Here is a 22,603-nt window from a genome sequence, read left to right on the forward strand (position 1 = left end):
CAAATGCCATGGCTTTCTGATGGAAAGAAAAGCTCTGAGAATATCGTTGTATAGCATACACTTACCCTGACATGTTTTATTTTCACTTTGGAGTAAATTCACCAAATTACTTGGTACTAACTTCCCCCCTCTGCAGTGAAGCATGGACTAGCTTCTGTGCCAGCAGGGTAAGGAGACATGCTCGCCGAGTTATCCCGTGGCTAATGGGTCTGATTCACTAAAGGATTGTGCTGCTTTTGCGCCTGCTAAACCTGTGCAAATGAGCTAAAAAGGTTTTATCTAATGCACAAAAAGGGGGCTAATTGCGCCAGTGCTGGTATTTAAATGAGCAGTTATGCTGTCATTTGGGGAATAACATTCCCCTTTATATGCACATAAGCATCACTGCCAAAAAAAAGGGCCCAATTCACAAACAGAAACACGCAGTCAGTGGAGCAAGTAAAGGTCTGCTGACACAAGGTGGTAGCTACACTGCTGTACTGATACTATAATATATGTACTAAACTTTTAATTGATTAGCACAATTCCACATCTGAATGTAAAATAAATCATCTGTAATTAAAGTCTGTCAATGTTACTTTGACAACATTACTTTTATTAATATCATGCAGGGCTTTGATTCGTCCAGCTGTCAGCGACTCGACTCGAGAAGATCTGAAGCCGTTATGCACGAGGAAGATGCACGCTTTTTTTTCCTTTTCGTTTGTTTGTTTGGAGATGCCCTTGGTTCATATCGAGAGGACGCTTTGCTATAAACAGTGAAGCTCATTTGACATTTTTCAAGTCTGGCATCAAATTAAACCCTCCTGAAAAAGTCCCCCTCCTCTCCGAGCTCATCATATTTATGTGGACAAAACGGCTCAGTCAGCAGGAACGCTTATCTCTGCGCAGAGTAAAGGTGCAGATTGTTTTTCCTCCACCTTCAGACACTAAACAAGAGCATACTGCGCAGAGCAAGACAACTTTATAGGTGGGTGTGTGTCTGCACCTGAATATCATTAACACTGTATGCTTTGTAAATTACACCATAACACAGAGCAGATACCGAGAGCAAGTGACGCATGTTGCACGTTTTTCAAACTATTAGCGACCACAGTCCAATTAAAGTGAATCAGTCCCCTTAATGTTAACAAACGACCCATCTTCAAAAAAGCTGAACTTTGCCTTTAACATGAGTTACTGCAAACTGTGATTTACTGCACGTTTATAAAGCTTTTCTTCATTTTTTTTTACATCATCAGAAACTTTTTCATGGTAAACGTAACGTATAAAAACACCACCACCACGCCCGGCTGCTGTGTTGATTCAGCCCTTTCAGTTTGAATGTCTTCTTTTTCAACAACACCCTCAAAACTGAGCCCGTTTATTTGTAGGGCCTTTTTTCAAACGTATTGATTCAGAATCTCAAATGTACAGCATGCTATCATTACTGCCAATGTTATGGGAGGTCACAGAAATGTAGTGGATCCAGCTGTGTGTGGTTTTGAACTGTGAAGGACAAATTAGGCAGGACCTGATCGATCCTTGCCGTTGTCCCTCTCTGAGCATTAACAGGCTTCAGTCAGCCTCTCTGCTGAGTAGACATTCAGCCTAAAGGCCCACATGATCATATGAACCAAAGACTAGAAACACACAAGATACAAAACCAGCAGATTACTCTCGAGATGACACACATTCTCTCCTCCCACCTGCCTCCAACCAGTCTCCACAACCCTACAGTCAATATTGACTGATACTGAAATTGGTCAATTGTCTGATAGCCAACAATTGAATAGGCTTGAGTCAGCCCAAAGGTTGTGTTTAACATCCAGGATAAAAGCGTTCCTTGTTTGCTCAATGTGCTTAGATACCAGATAGGATAATTATGGTGTTACAAAACATCAACTTAGCAGCAGGAGACAATTAACACTAAAAACTACAATAATGTGTGTAACTGTGCAATGCTGAAAACACCCACTGAATTAATGAGCGGAAACAAGACTAACTCGTGAAGATAATTCACACTTGTAACAGTATTTATTTGGAGCACCCTTTGGGAGTTTGTTTTAACGTACTTCCGTGCAAATAAAAGTGAGGAAGCTCCACAAACAGAAGATGAAAATTAAACAAAGAAAAATGAGCTTTTTCCAGTATTTTAAAAAAAGTGTAATTCTGGGCTTTTTGGGATGACAAACACACCTGTATTTTTATGTGGCTCAACCAAAGAGGCAAACATGACTTTAAATAGTCACAGAGTTTATGCCTGTAGCATGGATAACAAGGTTTCTTCAGAAGATGCACATGCTGGTTATCCTATCAATAAACTCTAGTGGAAAGGATCAATAGTTCAAGAGCATAACAAGCAACCACAGGAAGGAGCACAGGAGCGTAGTCGTGGCAAAGACGGTCTTTACACTCAACAGATCTCTAACTATACAGGTGTACCAAGCCCTCTGTTGATTAGCTCTGTGAATATTTCAAGCAACATTATGTAGGAATTTCGGCTCTTGGGCTCCCATCGAGGGTCTCAGAGTGCAACTGCATGGTCGTAAATCACACAGATATTGTTTTTCCAAAAGCAAGACATGTTTCTTTTTATTGTGCACCAATAAAATATGTTGATTTGGTTTATTGGTGAGTTTTTAGAGTTGGTCGTGTAGGAGCCTTTTCGCACCCTTTCAGGAACTTCGCTTTCACTTACCTCAACATGATATTATACGTGTCAGACAAGCTCTCACAACTTTCGCAGAAATAAATATTCTCAGAGGAACACAGCAGTGGAAAACAATAAACTGACAACTAAGGGAGCATGAGAGTATAAAGCAGCAAAACTCAAAAACATCCCCCCCGCCCACTTACTTAGAGCAAATGTACCAGACTATTACCTGCTGCGTTCAAACATCAGCTCACCCCAGCTACATTTTGCCAGGTGACAGGTAGTGAAAAGTCGGATATATTCAAGAAAATTATTCTGTTTGCATTTGTACGTGCACCCCATCCAGATTATGATGGGAAATGTTCAGGAGTGCAGAGAAAGTGTGAAAGGTCGCTAAAGCTCACTGCTGGATGACAGTAAAATGAGCGCATTAAAAAAAAAAAATCTTTTGAAGTTGATGTCAGAAAAATTGAAATATGGAGGGGGGGGGGGGGGGCATACCATATGTGGCATACTGTGTAGTGTAATATACCTTATGTGAAAAGCAAGCTCACTTGAGACTCGTACGGTGATGCAGAGATGAAGGAAATTGAAAACAAAAGCAGTAAGGATGCACACTAGCACTAAAATGCAGCATCTTTAGCAAAGAAGGAAGTACAGTACATGAGGTTATGTGGACGGGTCATTGTGTTGGTTCATATTTAGCCCTTTGATCTCAGCCACTCTTATTCATCTCAATTTCACTACTCTCAGTTGTGCTCCACACCGCTCTGTCTCACCCATCAGTTATTTCAAAGTGAGAGAGCTTACAAGGGGGCCGGGGAGGAAGGACAAACAAATAAAGCACCTCTCCACCGAGGCAAGACGGACGGGAGACGAAGTGGAGAGGAGGAGGAGGGAAGGAGACGGTGGGTGCTTGAGCGCAGCAGCAGTGGTAGCATCCTCCTGCTAGATCTAATGAGACAGAGGAGAAGAAATAGTGGAGGAGGAATGCATTCACCGAATCCATGCACCGTGCAAACAGAACTCCCCATGCCCTCCACTTGGCCAGAAGAAGCAGGCAATGAGGAGGAGATGCCATTATTCACTCCATTATGCAGATGTTCGGGAACAGGAGGGGACACCACAAAAAGCTACTTTCCCACCCTTTCAGGGCTTGTGTCATGACTCAGAAGAAAACAAGAGGAGCCAATCCATCCATTACACCAGCAGTACGAGCGAGTGGGACTCATTATGTGGTGCAGCTGGTGCACTTGCAGGTGGAGAGAATAAGATGGGGGACGCCAGCAGATGACTGGAGTAAGACTCAAATAATTCAACATTCACATTTCAGTTTCCTTACATTAGGAACAGCTTGAATAAAAAATATTAAAGTGATATGTATCATACACTGTTCTAGCTACTTTGACAGACTGCAATCAAAGGTCTCACCAAAACAGAGAAAACCATGCTACTTGTTGCTGGTGGGCCACGATGAGTAACCAGGGGATAAAATTATCTTTAAAAAATCTCTTTAACTTATTAAAAACAAAATATATCAAGTTTGCACATCATTTCTTGTTTTGTCCTTTAAAATTTTAAAAGGATGATTTCAGAACCCTTCGACCACACAAGACGAAAAAAAAGTAAAATGTGTTTGAAAAACGAGGTAAAATCTGTATTAAACCTTTATAGATTCATTTTAAAAGGTTTGTTTATCGTATTTTTAACCGTGTATATTTTTCCATGCACGGTCTGAAGTCTTTGGGCCTGCATGCACCTTGGCCTTCTGCAGGCTCAGCATTTCAAATATGATGCTAATGGAAGCTAAATTCTGACGGTTTTCACCCACATTGCAGTACAGCACCCCTAGGAGACAAAAGTGATAAGACACACCTTTATGTAATTCGAAGTCAATGATCTGTTGCTTTCCTTTTGGTTGTTGGTGGGACTTAATCATGTTGTCTCTTTTCCCAAACAACCTCCTGAACACATTCTGCCTCCAGTCCCTTCTGCCAACTTCATTACAGAACTTAATTGCAAGGTGGTATACATCGAGATGGGCATGACAAATACTGACTAACGAAGAAGCCAAAGCAAACAAGAGAAAAAACCATCAGAGGGAAGAAAGTGTTACAAATTGATGGATAAAAAAACACAACCACATCAACCGAAACAATTTTTTCTCAGGCTGAAAGATTTTCTTTATTAACTTATTTATTAAATTGTTCTCTTTCATCCGTTTCATTTATCTGGATGTGATACTCAACTCAACTTTATTTATAAAGCGCTTTTAAACAGCCATGGCTGTGACAAAGTGCTGTACATACATGAGCACAAACATAAAACATAAGTAAAACACTAACAGGGTTAAAACAATAAAAACAATACTTTTCAAAGGTTTGCGCTGACTAAACAAAGAGAGGTTAATGACCTCCAACTTCGAATACATCTTCTTGTCCTGATCACAGAGGGAAAGCAAGACTGCAGTAGATTTTTACTTTTTTAAGATCCATTATTTTGTTCACAGCTAAAAGTTAGTTCACCTCTAAATCAAAGTGCTTCATCACGTTGTGGCTCCTCATCCTGAACCTGAGGGCAGCTTCTCCAGTGACTGTTCTTACACTTACAGAGTATTCAGCACAATGTGTCTAAATTGTGTGTGGGCCAGTGACACAGGTTATAGTCCTGTGAACACCCTGCAGGCTTACGTGTCCTCTTTGCTTTCTTTTAGAGTCAACATGTTCAACAGGGTAAACACTCACATTCTCCACAGTGCTGCTCAGTGGAGGCTAGAGGATTCAAAGGTCTCTGTGATTAACTGTCAGCCTCCTTGACCCAGATGAAGGTTGAATGGTGACCCTCTCCATGCTGGATGGATACTTTAAGCTCCCCCTGGATTAGCTTCACTCACTTATCTTCAACATTTACGTGATTTTTTTGGAGTTTCTAATCTTTGAACTTCCCAGCCTGTCAGAAGATGAAATATAGAAAGGAGGATGTGGTGGTTGACACTACAGCCAGTCAGATCATTAGGCGTGCTGAAAGAGCTCAGAGAAATGGGCTCATGCTGACGCACACCAACATACAACACCAGCCACCACGCTCACCTCTGTAATATTAGTGCAAAAGAACACAGTCTGTGATCCAGACTTGATGGTTGGGTAGTGTTTGAGATCTGATCAAACGTTTGGTTTAAGATTCTCTTTAAATGTGATTGTCATCATTTGATGTTATAAAGAACTAAATACCTTTAAAGTTTTGTTAACAAAACACAGACGCTGAAAACATCTCTGGAGGAACGTTCAAATATTAAATGTCAGGCGTTTCCTAAACTGAAACATTAAAACCAAACAAATATATATAATTACTTAGTAAAATAATGATGCGTTGCTGATAGTCCTCCATAAATGCTATACATCTTTTTAATTAGCATTCTGTGAGTCAGTGTAGGACAAACAAATCCCTGAATGTCACCCTCTCCTTTCTCTCTTACTTACATAACGCAGTGGGAGTACCTGCTAAAATTTCTGATTGTTGCCAGAAAACAACACTTGGTTTGTAATCATCTCTACACCGTGTCATGTGTGAAGAGGGAAACCTGCCAGTCTGCCACATCAGCTGTGCTGTAGTGCACTTCCTCATCCTCTGAAATGACAAGCATCACTTTCAGTCACGCCTGACTGGACGTTTGGCAGCCGAGCCAGCGGAGGCAAAGTTGTGTGTATGAATGTAAATGTTTGTATAATTGCTTTTAAGGGAGTGAGGCTTACTCATGTTCTCTTTTTCTTTGCATCATCATGTCTAGCCATGTTTGTTTGCTTGTGTATACTTCACTTAAAATGCATGTGTGCAAAACAATTAGTCAGAAAAATCTATAAATGATGTGTGTGTCTGTGTGACTGCCAAGTTCCCTCTCAGCAAAATGAAGTCACATTATTCTTCGAAAGCTTCTACAGTATGAGCCATTCGCTTTTAAGGGATGTGCGTTACAAGTTCAGCAGATGATGCAATGTGTGACAGTCTTGCCAGGAATATGTCATTATGATTATTGGTTGAGCCACTGCATCTGAAGCCCTGACGCTCGAAGCCATTTCAGTCAGCAGGCATAAATAGGTCTGATGGCAAAGAGAGAGATGCAAGCAGGATTTGTTACATCCACAGTGTTAGACTGAGTCACCTTGGCTCGCTGTATTTCTGTTCTCATAAATATTCATTCACTGGGGTTTGCCTGCTGGTTGGCGTTAGCTGTTATTAGTCAGTTTGTCAATTCAGCTGTCAAGTCCAAACATGCTAATTCTAATTCTAATGTGGCAAGTGTCAAATCACAATCACAATAAAAGTTTGAGTTAATAATACGTGGGTAAAATGTACTCGGTGAATTCCAAAAAAATCACAAAACATAAAAAAAATACCAATATAGTTGAAGAAAATCACAATCAAAATTGTGAACACGAATTAAGCACAATAACACAGAGCTGAAAAAAGTGATTGGCATTCAGCTGTCACACTAAGAGACATTTTCACAGACTGGGACACGCAAGAGTTAATAGACAAAAATGAGGACTGAACTTTCAGGCCTTGTTCATAACTGGAGGGGCAAAGGTAAAAGCCATTTGCAGACTGCAGTTCACCAATATCCTCGGGCTGAAGATTTCATTATGGATGTAACGATAGACTCACCACTCGACATACAACATGATATTTGGTACAGGATAAGTATTTCACTATTTCTCATTTTTTCAAAGAATTCATGAAAATATTATTATTTTATTTAGATTCTCGGACAATGAAATGCAAAGTATCCCTTTTCCCTGATTTTCTTTATAAATATAAGTCATACTTTTTAAATGTTAAGGTTGTACAGTAGCGACTTAAAAATAATAACGCTAAATCCAAGAAATACATATAGCACACAAAGGGAAAATGTCTTTAAATAACACAAATGCCAAAAAGATTTTACAAGATACCAACTGTTTTTATCTTTTAAATTTGATTTAAAAAAAAGTTGGGTCATATGCAGTATTCATTGATCTGCATTAATTCACTGCACACCAACGACAGAGTCATCTCGATGGTGGTTGAACTCATTTGTGAGGTTTCAAACTTCTACTTCCCCGAGTATGTTATTGGTACGTTTTTGGTTTTGGTTTGCTTGCTTGCATTGTTTTTTAGTGCTGAATCATGTTTGTTGTGCTATTTGCGTCTTTCTTTGATCTCTGACAGTATTTTCACACCGTTTTTGTTCTTATCATTTTCCAGTTAACTCTGCTTTAAAACTAAGAAATCTTGACCACAAAATCTTATCTCTCTCTTCAGCCTTGTCTGCAGGCCTCGTTTCTTTAACTCCTGACATATAACAAGAGTGGGCGTATGCTGCAGGTACTGTGGTTTATATCTGTCTATATCAAATTTGCGTCCATTTTGAATAATATTGCTTAGTATCGTTACATGTCCAGGTTTCACTGTATAATCTTGGAACAGACATCTAAACTGATCACAAACAGTAGCATAATGACTTCAGCATGGTAAAGAGCATTGTCACATATCATCATCGTGACCTGGAGAATATATAACCAATTGCAAGTACTTGAAAGGTAACAGTCGATTTTTCTGGCAAAAGTGGCAGGTCAGACTAGGGCTGGGTGATATATTGAGTTTTTAAGATATATTTATATATTTTTTCAAACAAGATATAGACATATTTATATATATCAAGGATCGCCATTCAGCGAAAAAAATATAGAGATACAAGTTTTGGTCCACGTTGTACAGTCTCAGGTCAAACCAACCTCCTTGTCCTATGTGTCAGTGTTGATTAATAGCCAGGCAGAGTATTTTAAACTGAGCGATAACATGCTTATAAGATCAGTAGAGTTGTTTTTTTATCGGTGGAGCAATGATAAAACAACCAAATGAACAGATCACATGCCTAGAACATTAATAATTAAAATACGATGGGCACAAGAATTGACCCCTGAGGCCTCCCACAATTTAAAGGAGCATAGGTGGAGACCTTATCAGTGGACACAAAGAACTTCCTGTTGAATAAATAAGTGGAAAACAAGTTGATTGCCTCATCAGGGATACCCTTTTCTTGCAGATCAACATAATCAATAAGGTGGAAAGGTCCTAGACAAATCTAGAGTAAATATTGAGGTGTTTTAGCATATCTAGCTGCATAATAGTGTCATTTGGGATCCTAAGTAGAGTTGTCCTCATGCAGTGTTCAAAGAAAGCCTTTCTTTAATGCTTTGATTCAAGCTTTGATTTGGAAGGGGTCAAGTTGGGTTCACCTCTAAGGAACGGGTAACAAAGTCTGATGAAAGCTATTGGTTCATAATAAAGAAAATAGGGCTGTTCCAATAATGCTGATGGCTTCTTTAAGAATTAGAGGAAGCAGAATGTCAAGGGGATACATGGACGAATGGGAGTAGGGAACACTAACGATCAAATCCCCAAGGGGGACATGAGAAAATTGATCCAGTTAGGCAGTGTAAAATGGCTCAGAAAGGGGGCTGGGGGAAATTAGGCTTTTGTTTTGTTAATTCTGTCTACAAAAGAAGATAATTTCCTATAATGCTTCACAAAAGTGAGGGAGTGCTGGAGGCTGAGTTGTATATAGATTAAATTGTAAACTAGAGATGTGTTTGTATGGGGTAATACGATTGTAGAAATCAGCAGTCAGCTCTCTTTTACCCTTTAAAGCATTAAAAGAAGGGTTTGACTTTAAATAATTGTATTAAATGTTGGTTTGAAATTTAAACAGCTGGATGGCAAGGTATGACATTGATTATAACCTAATGACAAGTGGCCACAAAAAACAACTCTGTGGCATAATTTGTTTTATCCCAATTCTACAGTCAAATATTTCCAATCTGTCTTTGTCAAATCATTTATTGAAGTGGTACAGTAAAGGAAATCTGTCTTATTGGCTTAAAATCACCTTTTTGTATTGTTACAAATTTACTTTTGGCCTACAGCGATCTACCTTGGACTCGACCGTGGCAAATATTAGCATATACCTCTAATTGTAGTGAAAAAAAAATACAATTACATGTCTTTCTCTGGACTTAACTAAGTATCGGTTCCATTATATCACCATATTCAGGTAACATATCATAAAGGTTGTTTTTTTTAAATCGCAGGAGACTGAAGTATTGAAGCTGGATCACCTGTTGACTTCCTTTTTCACTTTAACGTTCATGTGAAATGCTGTTATATTTATTCCTCGTTTTTCTGCATCAATCTTATTGTTGGCATGTCCGGTGTTTTGGAGAGAAAATACATATTATGAAAATAACCCTGAACTCTAGAATATTGTGAAACAATTTAATTTACTTTCTAACCTCTGTAAATAGAGTATTAATGGAATATTTCAAAAGACTATGACATATTATTACATAAAGAACCGTTGGTGGCATTGAATCTACCGTAAATTCCGTACTATTGAGCGCACCTGGATATAAGCCGCACCGGCTAAAAATAAGTAAATAAATGTATTTGTACATATATAAGCCGCACTTGATTATAAGCCGCAGGTGTCCACGCTATAACAAGAGCTATTTACACAGACGTAGGCTACCGGTAACATCCGCAAATACTGTAGCGTCCGTACGGACGTTAAAGGACGACGAGAGCGTTCAAATAATAACTTTTAATAACCCGATCACTGTCGGCCGTGACCACGCCGTTTACAGCGGAGAACAAAACCATAACTTGCCGTAACAATCCAACTCTCTCCCCCAGCGTTCTCTCATACAGCCACTCAACACGTTCTCGCTGGTGCATTCACTGACTCTCCACATAATCGGAATTATGAACACATTATCAACTACTGACTTTACAACATGAACCGTTACAATACGAAGCCTAGCCGACGGTGTCTGTAACACGGCTGATGAAAAAGATGACCGTAATATATTTCACAAGAAAAAGTCCATCCATTCACTGCCTCAGAATGACTTCATTACTCACTTCCTCAGTCTCTGTTGTCGCTGTCAGTGTCATCTTAACGTGCAGCAGCTCTGTTAGCTTCTTTGACAGCCAGGTCGATCGCCTTTAACTTGAAAGCTACATCATATGCATTTCTCCGTGTGTTTTCCATGATGAGGGTGCGTGCATGAAGCGCAAAATGACTGATTATTAAGATCCGACGTGACGAAGTCAAATGTTTTTGCGGCAGAAGCTCATTGTCCCCCATAAAAAATCCATGCATTAGCCGCACCGGAGTAGAAGCCGCAGTGCTCGAAGTGTGAGAAAAAAGTAGCGGCTTATAGTCCGGAATTTACGGTACTTTAATTTTGAATTCCTGGCCACATCCCGGTGTGAGCGTGAGCGGGAAGAGAACAAGCTGACTGTGTTCCCAGCAGCTCGTCAGAGCTCTTGTGGCAGACAGACGGAGCAGAGCTGGTTTCAGTGCGCCTTGATGAAGACAACATGGCCTCAGCATCAGCAGCACTCAGCTAGCCTCACAGAACACACCGTGTTCTCTGAAGGGATCAGGCCTCCAAGACATTTAGCAGAACAACCTGTACCAAGAACACAATAACCACACGCTCATTTACCAAAAGCATCACAATCTCACAGCTGTCAGGTCACGGAACACGTCTGTCAGTACAACAGACTTTGTGATAGGGATCAATAACTTTATAGAGAGGGGCGCTCCTGATTGGTAGAATGTGAGAAGAATGTAAATAAATCATGTTTTTAAATCTGCAAACTTCCTTCTAAAGGGATTAAATGTATAAACACAAACTGGACAAATTTGGTTGTGTAAGATAATTAAAACTGTATTCTTTTTGTTTTTTTGTTTTTTTTTTACTACAAGACAACAAGCACTCAGGATGCAGCTGAATGAAGAAGAAGAGAAAATTAGTTCAAATTTGACCTCAGCTGATCAGGGCCGAGTTTTATCACAACATGTCCAATTCTGTAATTTTGGAGTTTAATCAATTAAAGTAATGTCCTTTTCCATTAGCAAACAGAAATGGGCACATAGCAGATACAACATCCATCCATCAGTTATATTATATTTACCATTCAACAGATGTTAAGAATAAGTAAAACCCTTAATTTAGTGCAAGATGGTAGATTACCAAATACTGATAGTCTGTATCCATCCAGATAGCTGCAGAAGTAATTCATTCTGGACCAGAGAGTTGGAGTAACATTCATTCAGTAGAGTCAAGGATGCTGCAGGCACAGGGTAAATATACAGACGCAGATTAGACAGAAATTACGCTTCAGTAAGAGGGTTCAATACTGAGGTTAATATGATAACATTCAATAAACCCTGGCTCTTCACCTGTGCAGCACAACCATAAGCACACACAAACCCAGCCACACTCCTAACCTCAATGAGGCCAGACAGCCAGACCGACATGATCAGACAGCAGCATGTTGGCCCACGTTCAAAGGCAACATTTATTCATGCTACTGGGTGCGAGCATAAGCTAAAGTGACCCGACCTCTGTAGTCTCTGCGTCTATACTTTGAAGCCGTCTATTGTGTTTGCCGCGTTGCCTGAGAGGCACATGAAAGGACATCACAACTTTGAAGTCTACACCAGCACAGACTCTCGCCCTGTCCACTCGCTGATGAGACGTGTAAATCAAACATACTCACAGACATATAAAACCAACTCGCCTGGCTTTTGTTCCCCGAGGTTAACAAAGGGATTATTATTCTCAGTGACTTGACCCAGAGCCTGAGATTGTGGTTTCTGCAGAGTTTCCACAGGCAGTAAAAGGCCATTTGAGGATGTGGTCAATAACTGATGGGTTATTAAAGGCCAAGAGGCATGGGGGATTAAATGGAGATCAACAAACCATCGAGATGTTACTGACACACATTCACAGGTGACAGTCTCTACGAGTAATTTAATAATCACAAATATTTTGATCAGAATTGAGATCAAGATTATGGATCACCATTATGTATGCATTTTAGGCACAATTGTTATTGTTAATAATTGAAAAAAAACATATATCCTGCAGCTCCACAATTGCTTTCACCATGTGTGAACGTATACATTCTTCACTCAGACTTCATCTACAGTTCTCCTCCCAGCCCTGAAGGATATAATGAGGAGAATTCAACGTGAGCCAGCAGCAGGTGGTGGTAACATTTATTCCCTGTGTTGATGCTAGACCACAGACTGTATCCAACCGCTGCACAAAATCAAACAGCTGCATATTCTATTCTGTTCGCCACTAAGTGAATTAGATTCTATCAAACTACACATAGCACTGATTTAAAGGAAAATACTCTCATCATAGCATCTTAGAGCAGACCATGCTTTCTTCACCACTTCCGTGTCACCTTCTCTGATCGTGGGAAGTACAAAATCAAGATCAACATTCAGATTTGATGAATTATGCAGTCCTGTTTTAAACCTTTAAACGTTTTGACTAGAGACTATGTTGACTTTTTTTTTTCATCCTTTCATGGATAATGTCAACTTCATTGCTTTGTCTTATGCAACACTGTTTTCATGTTGCACCCCCGCTGCACAATGCAAAGAAGTATTTGCACAGCATGAGTTCTTAGAGACAGGTGTGTACAATCAATGGTATCCACTTATCCACTCCAAAACATACTATACCAAACACTGTCCAAAACTTATCCTCAGCTTATTCATAGCTTCAGTCTGTAGTCTGAAAGTCCAAGTTTATACCACAGTATTTTTTCTTAAGACTTGACAAAGCTCAACAAGAGCCAAAGATGGTTTTCAAATCCCAATAACTACATTTCAAAATGTAGGGGACTACATTTCTTTCTCTTTGTGCTAATGATTCCTTAAACGATCCTCAAGGGAGGACAAAGCGTCTGGGTACAAATGGACTCTAACTGAGTTTAGCCTAAGAATAATAATTATGAGTATCAATTAATCCCCTCTTTCTGAGATTATTTACATTCTTTCATTTTCCACAGCTGAGTCATGATTCTCTGGTTTCTGTGAGCTTGACGCTTCTTGCTGGCAAATGCTTTAAACACTCCAGACAAGAAATTGGTTTTCTGAGCAGACTTCTCCCCCTCTCTTTGAATGTCATGGACTCTGCCGTGCTCAGCGTGTGATTGGCCGTCTCTGGCTCCTCATCAGGGCTCTGTGTTCTATTGATTAGGTCTTTGGAAACCAGGCCAGATTTATTCTCTTATTAGAGGCCTAATGCTTTATCAGGGTAGATTAAAGGTCTGTCCTTGCCTCCAGCTACACTATCATTTAGATCCTTTCATTAGGCGCTGATGGCCTTATCGATATAATTATTCTAAGGACTAGGCACTGGAATTGTACAAAAGACAGGGAACTAATACTGAGTGTAATCAAATTGGAAAAGGAAAAAGGTTCAGTATTGACTTATGTAATGTATGATTATAACACGTGCAGAAGTGATGATGTTCTAATATCAAACTTAAGAGGATATTTTTTACATCTCTCTTAGCAGTACTAAATTTACTTCTCCTATGAGCTTTTCCTAAATTAGATTTTAGACACATAGGGTGAATAAAAACACTTACATGTCACTTGTGATTGATAACTGCACACTTTAAAACACATTTCTTACTAAATATTCACACTTTAATCCATAACAACCAACTCTATAGTTTTGACATTAATCTGTTGGTGTCTGGCTTACCTGTCTCTCTCGTCCACGCTCCTATAAATAACTTATCATTTCATCATCTTTGTCATTCAACTGCTTATTAGGATGACTGAATGTGCTTCTTCTATCTAGGGACGACAAAGTAGAAGAGATTTTAATACCAAGGCTGTTTTGAGCCGCTTAAGATCACTTAGAGAGCATGAGCGTCTGCGGACACAGTTAAATCTCTTTTCCGATACTTTGGCTTAGCCGTCAGGACAGTTTCTCCAAGGATCAGATTTAGTTCACACTTTGATCCAGTGAGCCAAACCGCACAGAGAGCTGATCTCATTGATTTTAAATCAGATCACCACCCGACCCAATCTTGTAGGAGCACGTAGGGCACTGAAGAAATCGAGCACCTCACACACTTACAGAAATTCCCCATCACACCGAGACGCGCAGTGGTTGCTTGGCAACAGGACACAGGCAAACACATACACATACATGCTTAATTTGTATCCAGCTGTGTCAGCAATTAGTCGCCAAAACGGAGGAGCTACTTCTGAAGGTGCTCAGAGTGATCTGACTCTGCAAAACGAGTCAATGCATTTACCTCCAGCAGGTGAGACTGCTGTAACGTCCTCAGAGCTGGACTCCCTAAAAAGTCAATGGGTGAATGGGTGTCATGCAAAACACTGCTGCCAGAGCACTGCCCAGGACTTAAAAAGTAGAGCAAGCAAGTTTCAACTTAAACTGAGAGAAAACGTTTTGAGCAACAAGAAAAAATATGCTTTATGACCCCAAAGGAATAGAACTGAAATTCTTAAGGACCAAGTGAGACATAAAGATCAAGAAACTATTTCTGTATACTCCCTACTTTGAAAGTGGACTTCTGTTTGGTTTTATATATATTTGGTCTAATCTTTGTTTGTCTTTGTCCATATTGCTGGTTTTAGAAAAAGTTAACATGCTAAATACTTTATTTAATACTAAAACAGTCCGGTCTTTTTTTGTGGTTCACGTCAGTATAGTTCTCGGGAAGTAACCTGGCTCCTCTCCAGCGACCAGACCAACTTCCATACTGATGTTTGCACTGGGACTTGAAGTGGCGACACTAAGATTCCCAACCCAAGTCCCTCCAGACTGAGCGAAGTGTTGTTCCTGTATAACTGCAACAGAGGGGTGGCTTAATTTCCTCACACTTCGAGCTGGGCATTGCTGTGACAATAGACTCTACTCACGAGATGATACGATACACAATATAGGATTCATATTTTACAGTATTTTAGGAAAACGGGGATGACACTAAATAGACTGGAAAAATAGTGTTATTTGCTTGAAGACATACATTGCAAAACGATGCATGCTCTTTTTGAAATGTGTTAACTAGTAATCATCTTGTACTTAATGTCACTGCTTAGACCAAAGATATTTTTCCTGTAAAAAAAAAAAGATATTTGTTATGTCACTTTTCTTGTTCTCAGCTAGCCATGACTCAATCTGTGCATTTCTACAGCACTTTGCATTTAAAATATAACTTGATGCATTTTAACAGTGAATCACATCCTCTCTTTTCTTCACTACCAGGCCTTTACTCATTGTTAACAGAATAATACTATGAGCAGTTCAACCTGATTGGAGCCTGCACACTTTATGCACCTCAGCACTTTAACCTGTGTACTGTGTATTTGCACTTTGTATGTTCATGTATAGTCTGTGTTGTATTAAGTTTCTGTCCCTTCAACCAGATCTACCTCCAGGTACGAATTAAGTAATCTGAACCTGACATATCTTTTAATTAAGGAAGTGCTTTTAAAAATCTGAGAACCGATCCATCAATTTAATTACAGATTCGATTCGTTCCATCAGAAACAAAAAGCGTTTTATCTAAATATTAGGTAACAGTTTGGACAGATTTGTTTGCTCTTTAACACATATCTTCCTCTTCTTGAGTTCTTAAAGCAAATAAAATGCTGCACAAAACTGATATAGCACCTCTGCTGAATTATAAGTGAAGCAGAATGTGTTGCTTTTGGCTCTGCAGGTTTCTGCTGTCCTTCTACATGCACATAGTACAGATACAGTGTTTAGCTCCAAGCAACGTGGCTCTGTGTGATCTCAGTCTTACATTTATAAAACGCCTTCTTTCATCTTCAACCACACAGGAAATCATCCACTGTGTGGGTATTGCAGCGGAGCATTAACACATCCTACTAATGTGTCATGTGAAAGAAACAAGAGAAAAAAACATCTTTGAGCTGTCAATTTTACATCTATGACTTAAAAAAACAAGAAGAACTGTTTCATTCAAAGTCGATGATTATGCATGAAAGAATCTCTTTCTTTCTTTCTAAAAACCTCAAACACTCATGGGCTCTGCCTCCTTGCAATCTTTGTTCTGTTCCTCTCAAACATCGCACTTTGATATGCGTTTATTGACTTTCTGAAATAGCCATATTATATTCACAATGTGAAGCTCAGCAGAAAGATATTAAAATACCAGAGTCCGGCCTGGAAATCAGCCAGCCGAGAATATTTCCTTTCCACACGTGTTCGATAATTACATTTTAGGTTTAACACGCATGTGTTTACAGATTGAACATAGTTTCTAAAAGAGAGCCGACATCTGATTTTTTTGTCTCTCCAATATCGACCCCAAAAATCCTGCATCAGTCTACAAAATATGTCTCCTCTGATAAATTGACTTACAGGCCTAACAATGACTAAGAAGTCGTCTCGTACTTATCTGAGCACTATTTAAGAGTCTGACATTTTCTGAATAGCATCAAATAATGAGGATGATTCATCCATCACTTTGGGGGTAAAAAAACGTGTTTATAACAAAGAGCTTTGTCAAATGATTTGGTCCCTTTCTTATGATTATCAGGACATCTCAGCTGAGCCCAGTCAATTCTCACCCATCATAAAGACAATAACACGATAAGAAAATAGGCCTTCCCCAATCTGTTCACAATCAGTTGGAAGTCACAAAGAAGATATATCCATAGTGTAGTACAGCAACAATGTTAAAATCCAGGACAGAAGTTGCAAGGCCAAAGCAACAACTGTTCAGAAATGTAACTTTTTGTACAACTTGTTGAATAACATTTGGACTCCTGAAGGTAACGCTGAGCCTGTAAGGAGGTGGTTCCACTACACTCTCTCTCAAGGCGATCACAGATACACACAAAAGAAACCACTCTCTCACTTATGACTTTCATCTCTGGCTGACACCCAGCGGGTTACAGACTTACCCTGTGAGGACGACAACAAAGTCCATTACATTCCAGCCGTTGCGGAGGTAGGAGCCTTTGTGAAATGCAAAGCCCAGGGCGATGATCTTAATGGCAGCCTCGAAACAGAATATTCCAATAAAGTAGGGCTCTGTGTCATCCTAAAGAAAGACAGAGAGAATCAGGGAGAGGTTGAGAGTGACAGAGGACCATCTTTTTGTTGGAGGTAAGAGAGTGGTTAATGAAGCATAAAGTGAAGAAGAAGGGGGGTAAGTAGAGAGAGAAAAAAAACATGGCTCCTTCCTCTTTTTGTATCAGAGGGAGTGCAGGAAGTGGAACCTCATTCTTTGCATAAAAATAAAGGTAATACTGTGAAAACAAATATTGACACTCACACAATGACTTAAATCAATGGCGCCCCGGGAATGTATGCAAACTATTAAACTTTAATTGGAAGCACACAATTAGGAATATAAATACGCCTGGAGAACTGAATTATATGAATCAAAAACCAGCTTAGATATGATCAGCTGTGTGCAAACACTCTTTAAAGGACCAGAAAGAAGAACTGAGCGTGTGTTTTAGGTAGGTGTTGGGCTTTATTTATGGCTCATTGCAACAACAGAGAAGCTGATTCAAGTAGGACTGGAGTTGTGTAAAGGAGCCCTTAACCATAGGGCTACAGTAAGTCAGTCCATTTAGGGTACAAAGAGGGCCAATTGAGACCTGAAGAGGGCTGATTGGGATAAACACAGAAGCATTTTAAAACTGAAATGCCTCAGCAGAAATGTTATATGATTCAATTAAGTTAAAAGGATCAATTAATAGGGCCTATAAGGTTTTTTTAGGCTAGCCCAAAGGGATGCTACTTGCGAGGTTGGAACTTGGACTATCCACAAGGCAAGGTCTGTTCAGTGGCACTTCTCATGCGATGTTTGAGCTACAACACAAGAGGAAATACAACTATTGGAGGGCATTTGAAACAAGCACTGGGACAAACTAGAGGGGCCAACGCCCTAAGTAAATATTTTAGGTTGGGCTTGGAATTTGTTGTGTCTTCTATGGGACAAAAGAGAAGTCAATATACTTGAGACTGGGGCTGTACAAAAGCATACTTTGAAAAAACTGAAGCCAAGCCAACCAGATGGCCGATTGGGACTGAGGAAGGGGGCAAGAGACAGGTGCCTCTTCTGATCAGTGTGGAAAACAACAAAGTCACTTTTTGTTACATGACACAAGGGCTAAATTAAGAATTGAACTGAAAAGGACAATAATGAAAACCATGACTTTTGTCCAACAGAACAGTGGTGTGACTGACATGGAGGAGAAATCAGACATCCTACAGCAGGTTGAAGGAGGACCTTTGGATGGTCATTTGCCGCTCTGGTGTGACAACAGGGCAGTTATTTTGGCACTTGAGGGCAAAAAGGAAAATCATAAATAGAACAAAGGGGCCTCTTAGTCCACCTTTTGAGCCACCACAAGTGAATACGGCTTGGAAAAGGTGGCACTTGGCTCTGCCAGTGGTGTAATGTGACATGTGGGCAGAAATGTTTAAAACGAAAGCTGGGGGTAACTTGAGTTTCCAGAGGGACACTTTGACTTGTTAAGTGCCCGTCTCATTTGGCAATTGAAAAGCAGAATATTATTCCATGACAGCACTGCACTGACAGAATAAGCATACTGCACTGGACATTATCGATTTGGCCATTGCATTATTCCCTGAAATAACAGCTGTGTGTAACGGTGAGATTTTTGTTTGCACTGTGTGGATATGTTAACCCTGGGTCCTGCCTTTAACCAAGCCAGCTGGATCAAGCTGTATGACATGACACTTTTTTTCCTTCCTCCATTAATATCTGCAAGAGCCTGGGGCAAAGAGCACAGCATGAGCAGAGGATATCTCACGCCTACACCAACATCGCTCCCCCTCCATTTCTCTCTCTCTCTCTCTCTCTCTCTCTCACTCCCAGCATACTACAACCTGACAAACTGTGTCCCCAACCCCCAGCATCATCCAGCCTCCACCATAAACAATCAGATAAAAGCGGTGTGACAGGCCTGTGCACTGTAAGAAAAAGTGACCTTTTCTGTTGTACTGGCCGACTATAGTAAACATCAGTGTTAATGGATATGTTGAACCAGAGTAACTGCATCAAACATGAAGCCTGTGGTAGTGAAATGATCTTGTTGTTGTTATTGTGCAGAAGCAGATGAGATGCTCCTGGCCAACAAGAGAAGATGTGGGAGCCTGCGAGGTTTTAAAAATGACAAGCGTCCAATGTGAGTTATAGAATATAACTGAAGGTTTGCTGTAAAAAGACAGGATTCATAGACAAAACAATATGGACTTATGTAACGACAGGGCTGTCAGGATAAATGTCTATGCTGGTAGTGTGTTAACATCTATTATACATACATCTAAAACACTCTTTAATTATAAATACACTCCCAGCTGGAAAAATTCCCAAGCAACAGCAGCGCTTAAGCCATACGATAGATCTGAAATACTCTTCTTGAAAAGCTTCTATCATCGCCTCCGCTTACAGCGCGCCTCCTACTCTGCTGACAGAGCTTCATAAATAATAGCTGATCGCTTGTTCTAATTAAAAGACTTCTTGTTGTATTACGTCCTCAAGGTGGAGGAGGCAGGGAGAGGATGCTTGTTTTCCCCTTTGTGCTACCACTGTAATCACTTTCTCAGCTGCTGAACGCTACCTTTTTTTGTATTCCTCGGTGTAACATTTTCACTGCTGAATTTGCATCACAGACACAAACTGTATGACAAGCAGGTGGTTAAATATGAATTCATTGACTTTTTCACATCAAGCTGTTGCTCTTTGTTACAGTCTCTATTTAAAGACAAACTCCCCCTGAGCTGCAACACCCTCCAGAACACGAACAGAAAAGTGTTGAACCATAAAGCCACGTGCTTTCCTGTTTTGTTTTGTTAGGTTTCCTTGTAAACGGGCGGGATATGCCACTTGACCTCTCTGTGCTGCAGTCTCTCTGGTTTCTCTTTGAGGCTGGTTAGCTAAGTGACATGACTGTCAGAGTTCAAATGTTGGATTAAACTGAGTGCATATGTGAGCAGCATGGCAATGTGGAGCGGCGAGACCATAGAGAGGATCTGCTGACTTACAAGACATACATGTAGACTGGCTGGAAAGTATACGGACAAACACACAGGGTATCAAAAGTGTAAAGTGTGAAACGCGCTGCTTTAACTGTGCGTGTTGCAGATCAATGCCTTGTATCACTGGGGCAATGGCTATTCTAGCAAGGGGTAGGAATTCAAAGCTATGATGATACCTTTGATTACTCTCATTATCTTTCATTAACTCTCTGTTTTTTTAAATATTTTTTGACCAATGGAAGATGACCTCTAAGACAGGCAAAAAAAGAAACACTTACCAGTCGCTCTGACATTGGCGTCTTGTCACTGGCAGGTAGATGCTGCTCCAGGGCCAAGACGATGCAGTTGGCGATAATCGTTGCAAGGATCATGTACTCAAATGGAGTGTGACAGTTAAGGAGCAATTGAAAGTGAAGATGCATTTTCATTAAAGTCACAGCGATGACCTACTTTGTAAAAGCATCACAAGTAAACTAGATATTCAAAGTATCCAACTGTACGTCTCAGCCGCTCCTTTAAAAACACATGAAAAGGTACATCCTGACCTATGCAGGGCATGCAGGAAAAATGCACAAGACAGCGTAAGGTAGAAAATGACATAGTTTTCCTCGCCTACTTCATCCATCTTCCTGTCCCTTGTGACACGAGCCTGCCTGCTTTAGCTTGTGGGAGACTCATGGGAAATGGTTAAAGAGCAGACTGCCTGCAGGTGGGTAGACAGGAATGTTGGCAAACACAGTCTGACTTAAATGACTGGATGCAAACAGTTGAAATGTAAATAGAAAAAAGGATGAGAAAAAGTTTATTTTATTGAAACAGCTTTAATTAAAAAGCCTATGGAATATTTAAGGGCCTATTTTTATCAGGAAAAAAACTTTAAAACGGGCTGGTAACCGATTTTAATCCAATAAAATCAAGCTGCCCAATCATCATGGCAAACGATTTTAAATTGGACGCAATAGAAAATTATCTGGTAAGTCGCAACAAAAAAAAAGTGCTGATATGCTTATAGTTGTACACATTGTCCACTAAAGCATAAACTCCCATCATGCTCTGTTGAAGGCTTTCTAGAAAGAAAGCATCCTATATATGCGCCCATGATCCTTCCAGATGGTTGACCATTTCGAACCATTTTCAATGGTTGGCTCATTCTGCAATTCATTTTCACTGGGTCATTGCCCGCGGGTCAGGGCCTATTGAGGCACCATGAACCGCGAGGGAATACAGAGCTTATGACCATTAGAGCAAAGATATAGAATTATTCTACATGTGATGCTAAACTAACATGCTTATGCAACGATTCACCATTGCCCTGATAGTAAATATTGAAATATATTTATTTATTCACTTTATTTCCTGGAGGTGTAAAAGTGTTTTTACTTATTTTGCCCCTTTGCACTTGGAAGTCTATTGTTGTTCGATTACATGTAATGTTGTCACAGACAGCAGTCTTCTGTTAACTGCAAAATAATGCTGCTTTAAAGATTCATCTAATCTGGGCCAGCAGTTTTGTCGTGTGCCTCTATAGTGATCATCGCATCAGCTGTGGGTTAGAATCAGACCTTGGCTTCATGATGCATGAAATCCCCCACTCTCTCTTTCCAACCTTTCCTCTCCCTTTTTATTTGCCCTACCGAAAAAAAATAACTTTACAAAAAAGTGTAATTGAATCTTGTTTTTTTCTGATTGAAATGTTTCAAAAAAGTCAACGATTTCAATGATATCAGGACAAATCACCTGCTGACAGACTTAGACTTTCACGCCTCTGGCATTTCATTGGATAACATATTGTTGCACGGGCATCAAGTGTTTTTCTCAGATAACCCACATGGCTTTAAAGCAGACGGACAGCATATTTAGATTTACAACTGAATACAAATGCAGCGTTTACAGCAAAAATGCACCAAAATTATAATGGCGTATTTATTTATGCCTGTTTTCAGAAAAAAAAGAATTCTGTGTTTTCTTATTTAATGTTCCTAAGAGAATCTGTTGCATACTAATACAGCTTTGACTTTATTCTTGCATACTG

General features: G+C 39.9%; 1 protein-coding gene across 1 annotated transcript in view; it reads right to left on the reverse strand.

The window, feature by feature from the left end:
* Nucleotides 1-22,603, reverse strand: part of cacna1bb (calcium channel, voltage-dependent, N type, alpha 1B subunit, b) — a 154,526-nt gene that overhangs the window by 123,702 nt on the left and 8,221 nt on the right. The window contains exons 5-6 of the mRNA XM_079364380.1: nucleotides 20,850-20,955; nucleotides 17,457-17,596 (exon numbers count right to left, since the gene is read on the reverse strand). Coding sequence (XP_079220506.1) covers nucleotides 17,457-17,596; nucleotides 20,850-20,955 — 246 coding nt within the window. The remainder of the gene's footprint in view (nucleotides 1-17,456; nucleotides 17,597-20,849; nucleotides 20,956-22,603) is intronic.

Source organism: Symphodus melops (assembly GCF_947650265.1).
Source record: "Symphodus melops genome assembly, chromosome: 16".
Taxonomy (NCBI): domain Eukaryota; kingdom Metazoa; phylum Chordata; class Actinopteri; order Labriformes; family Labridae; genus Symphodus; species Symphodus melops.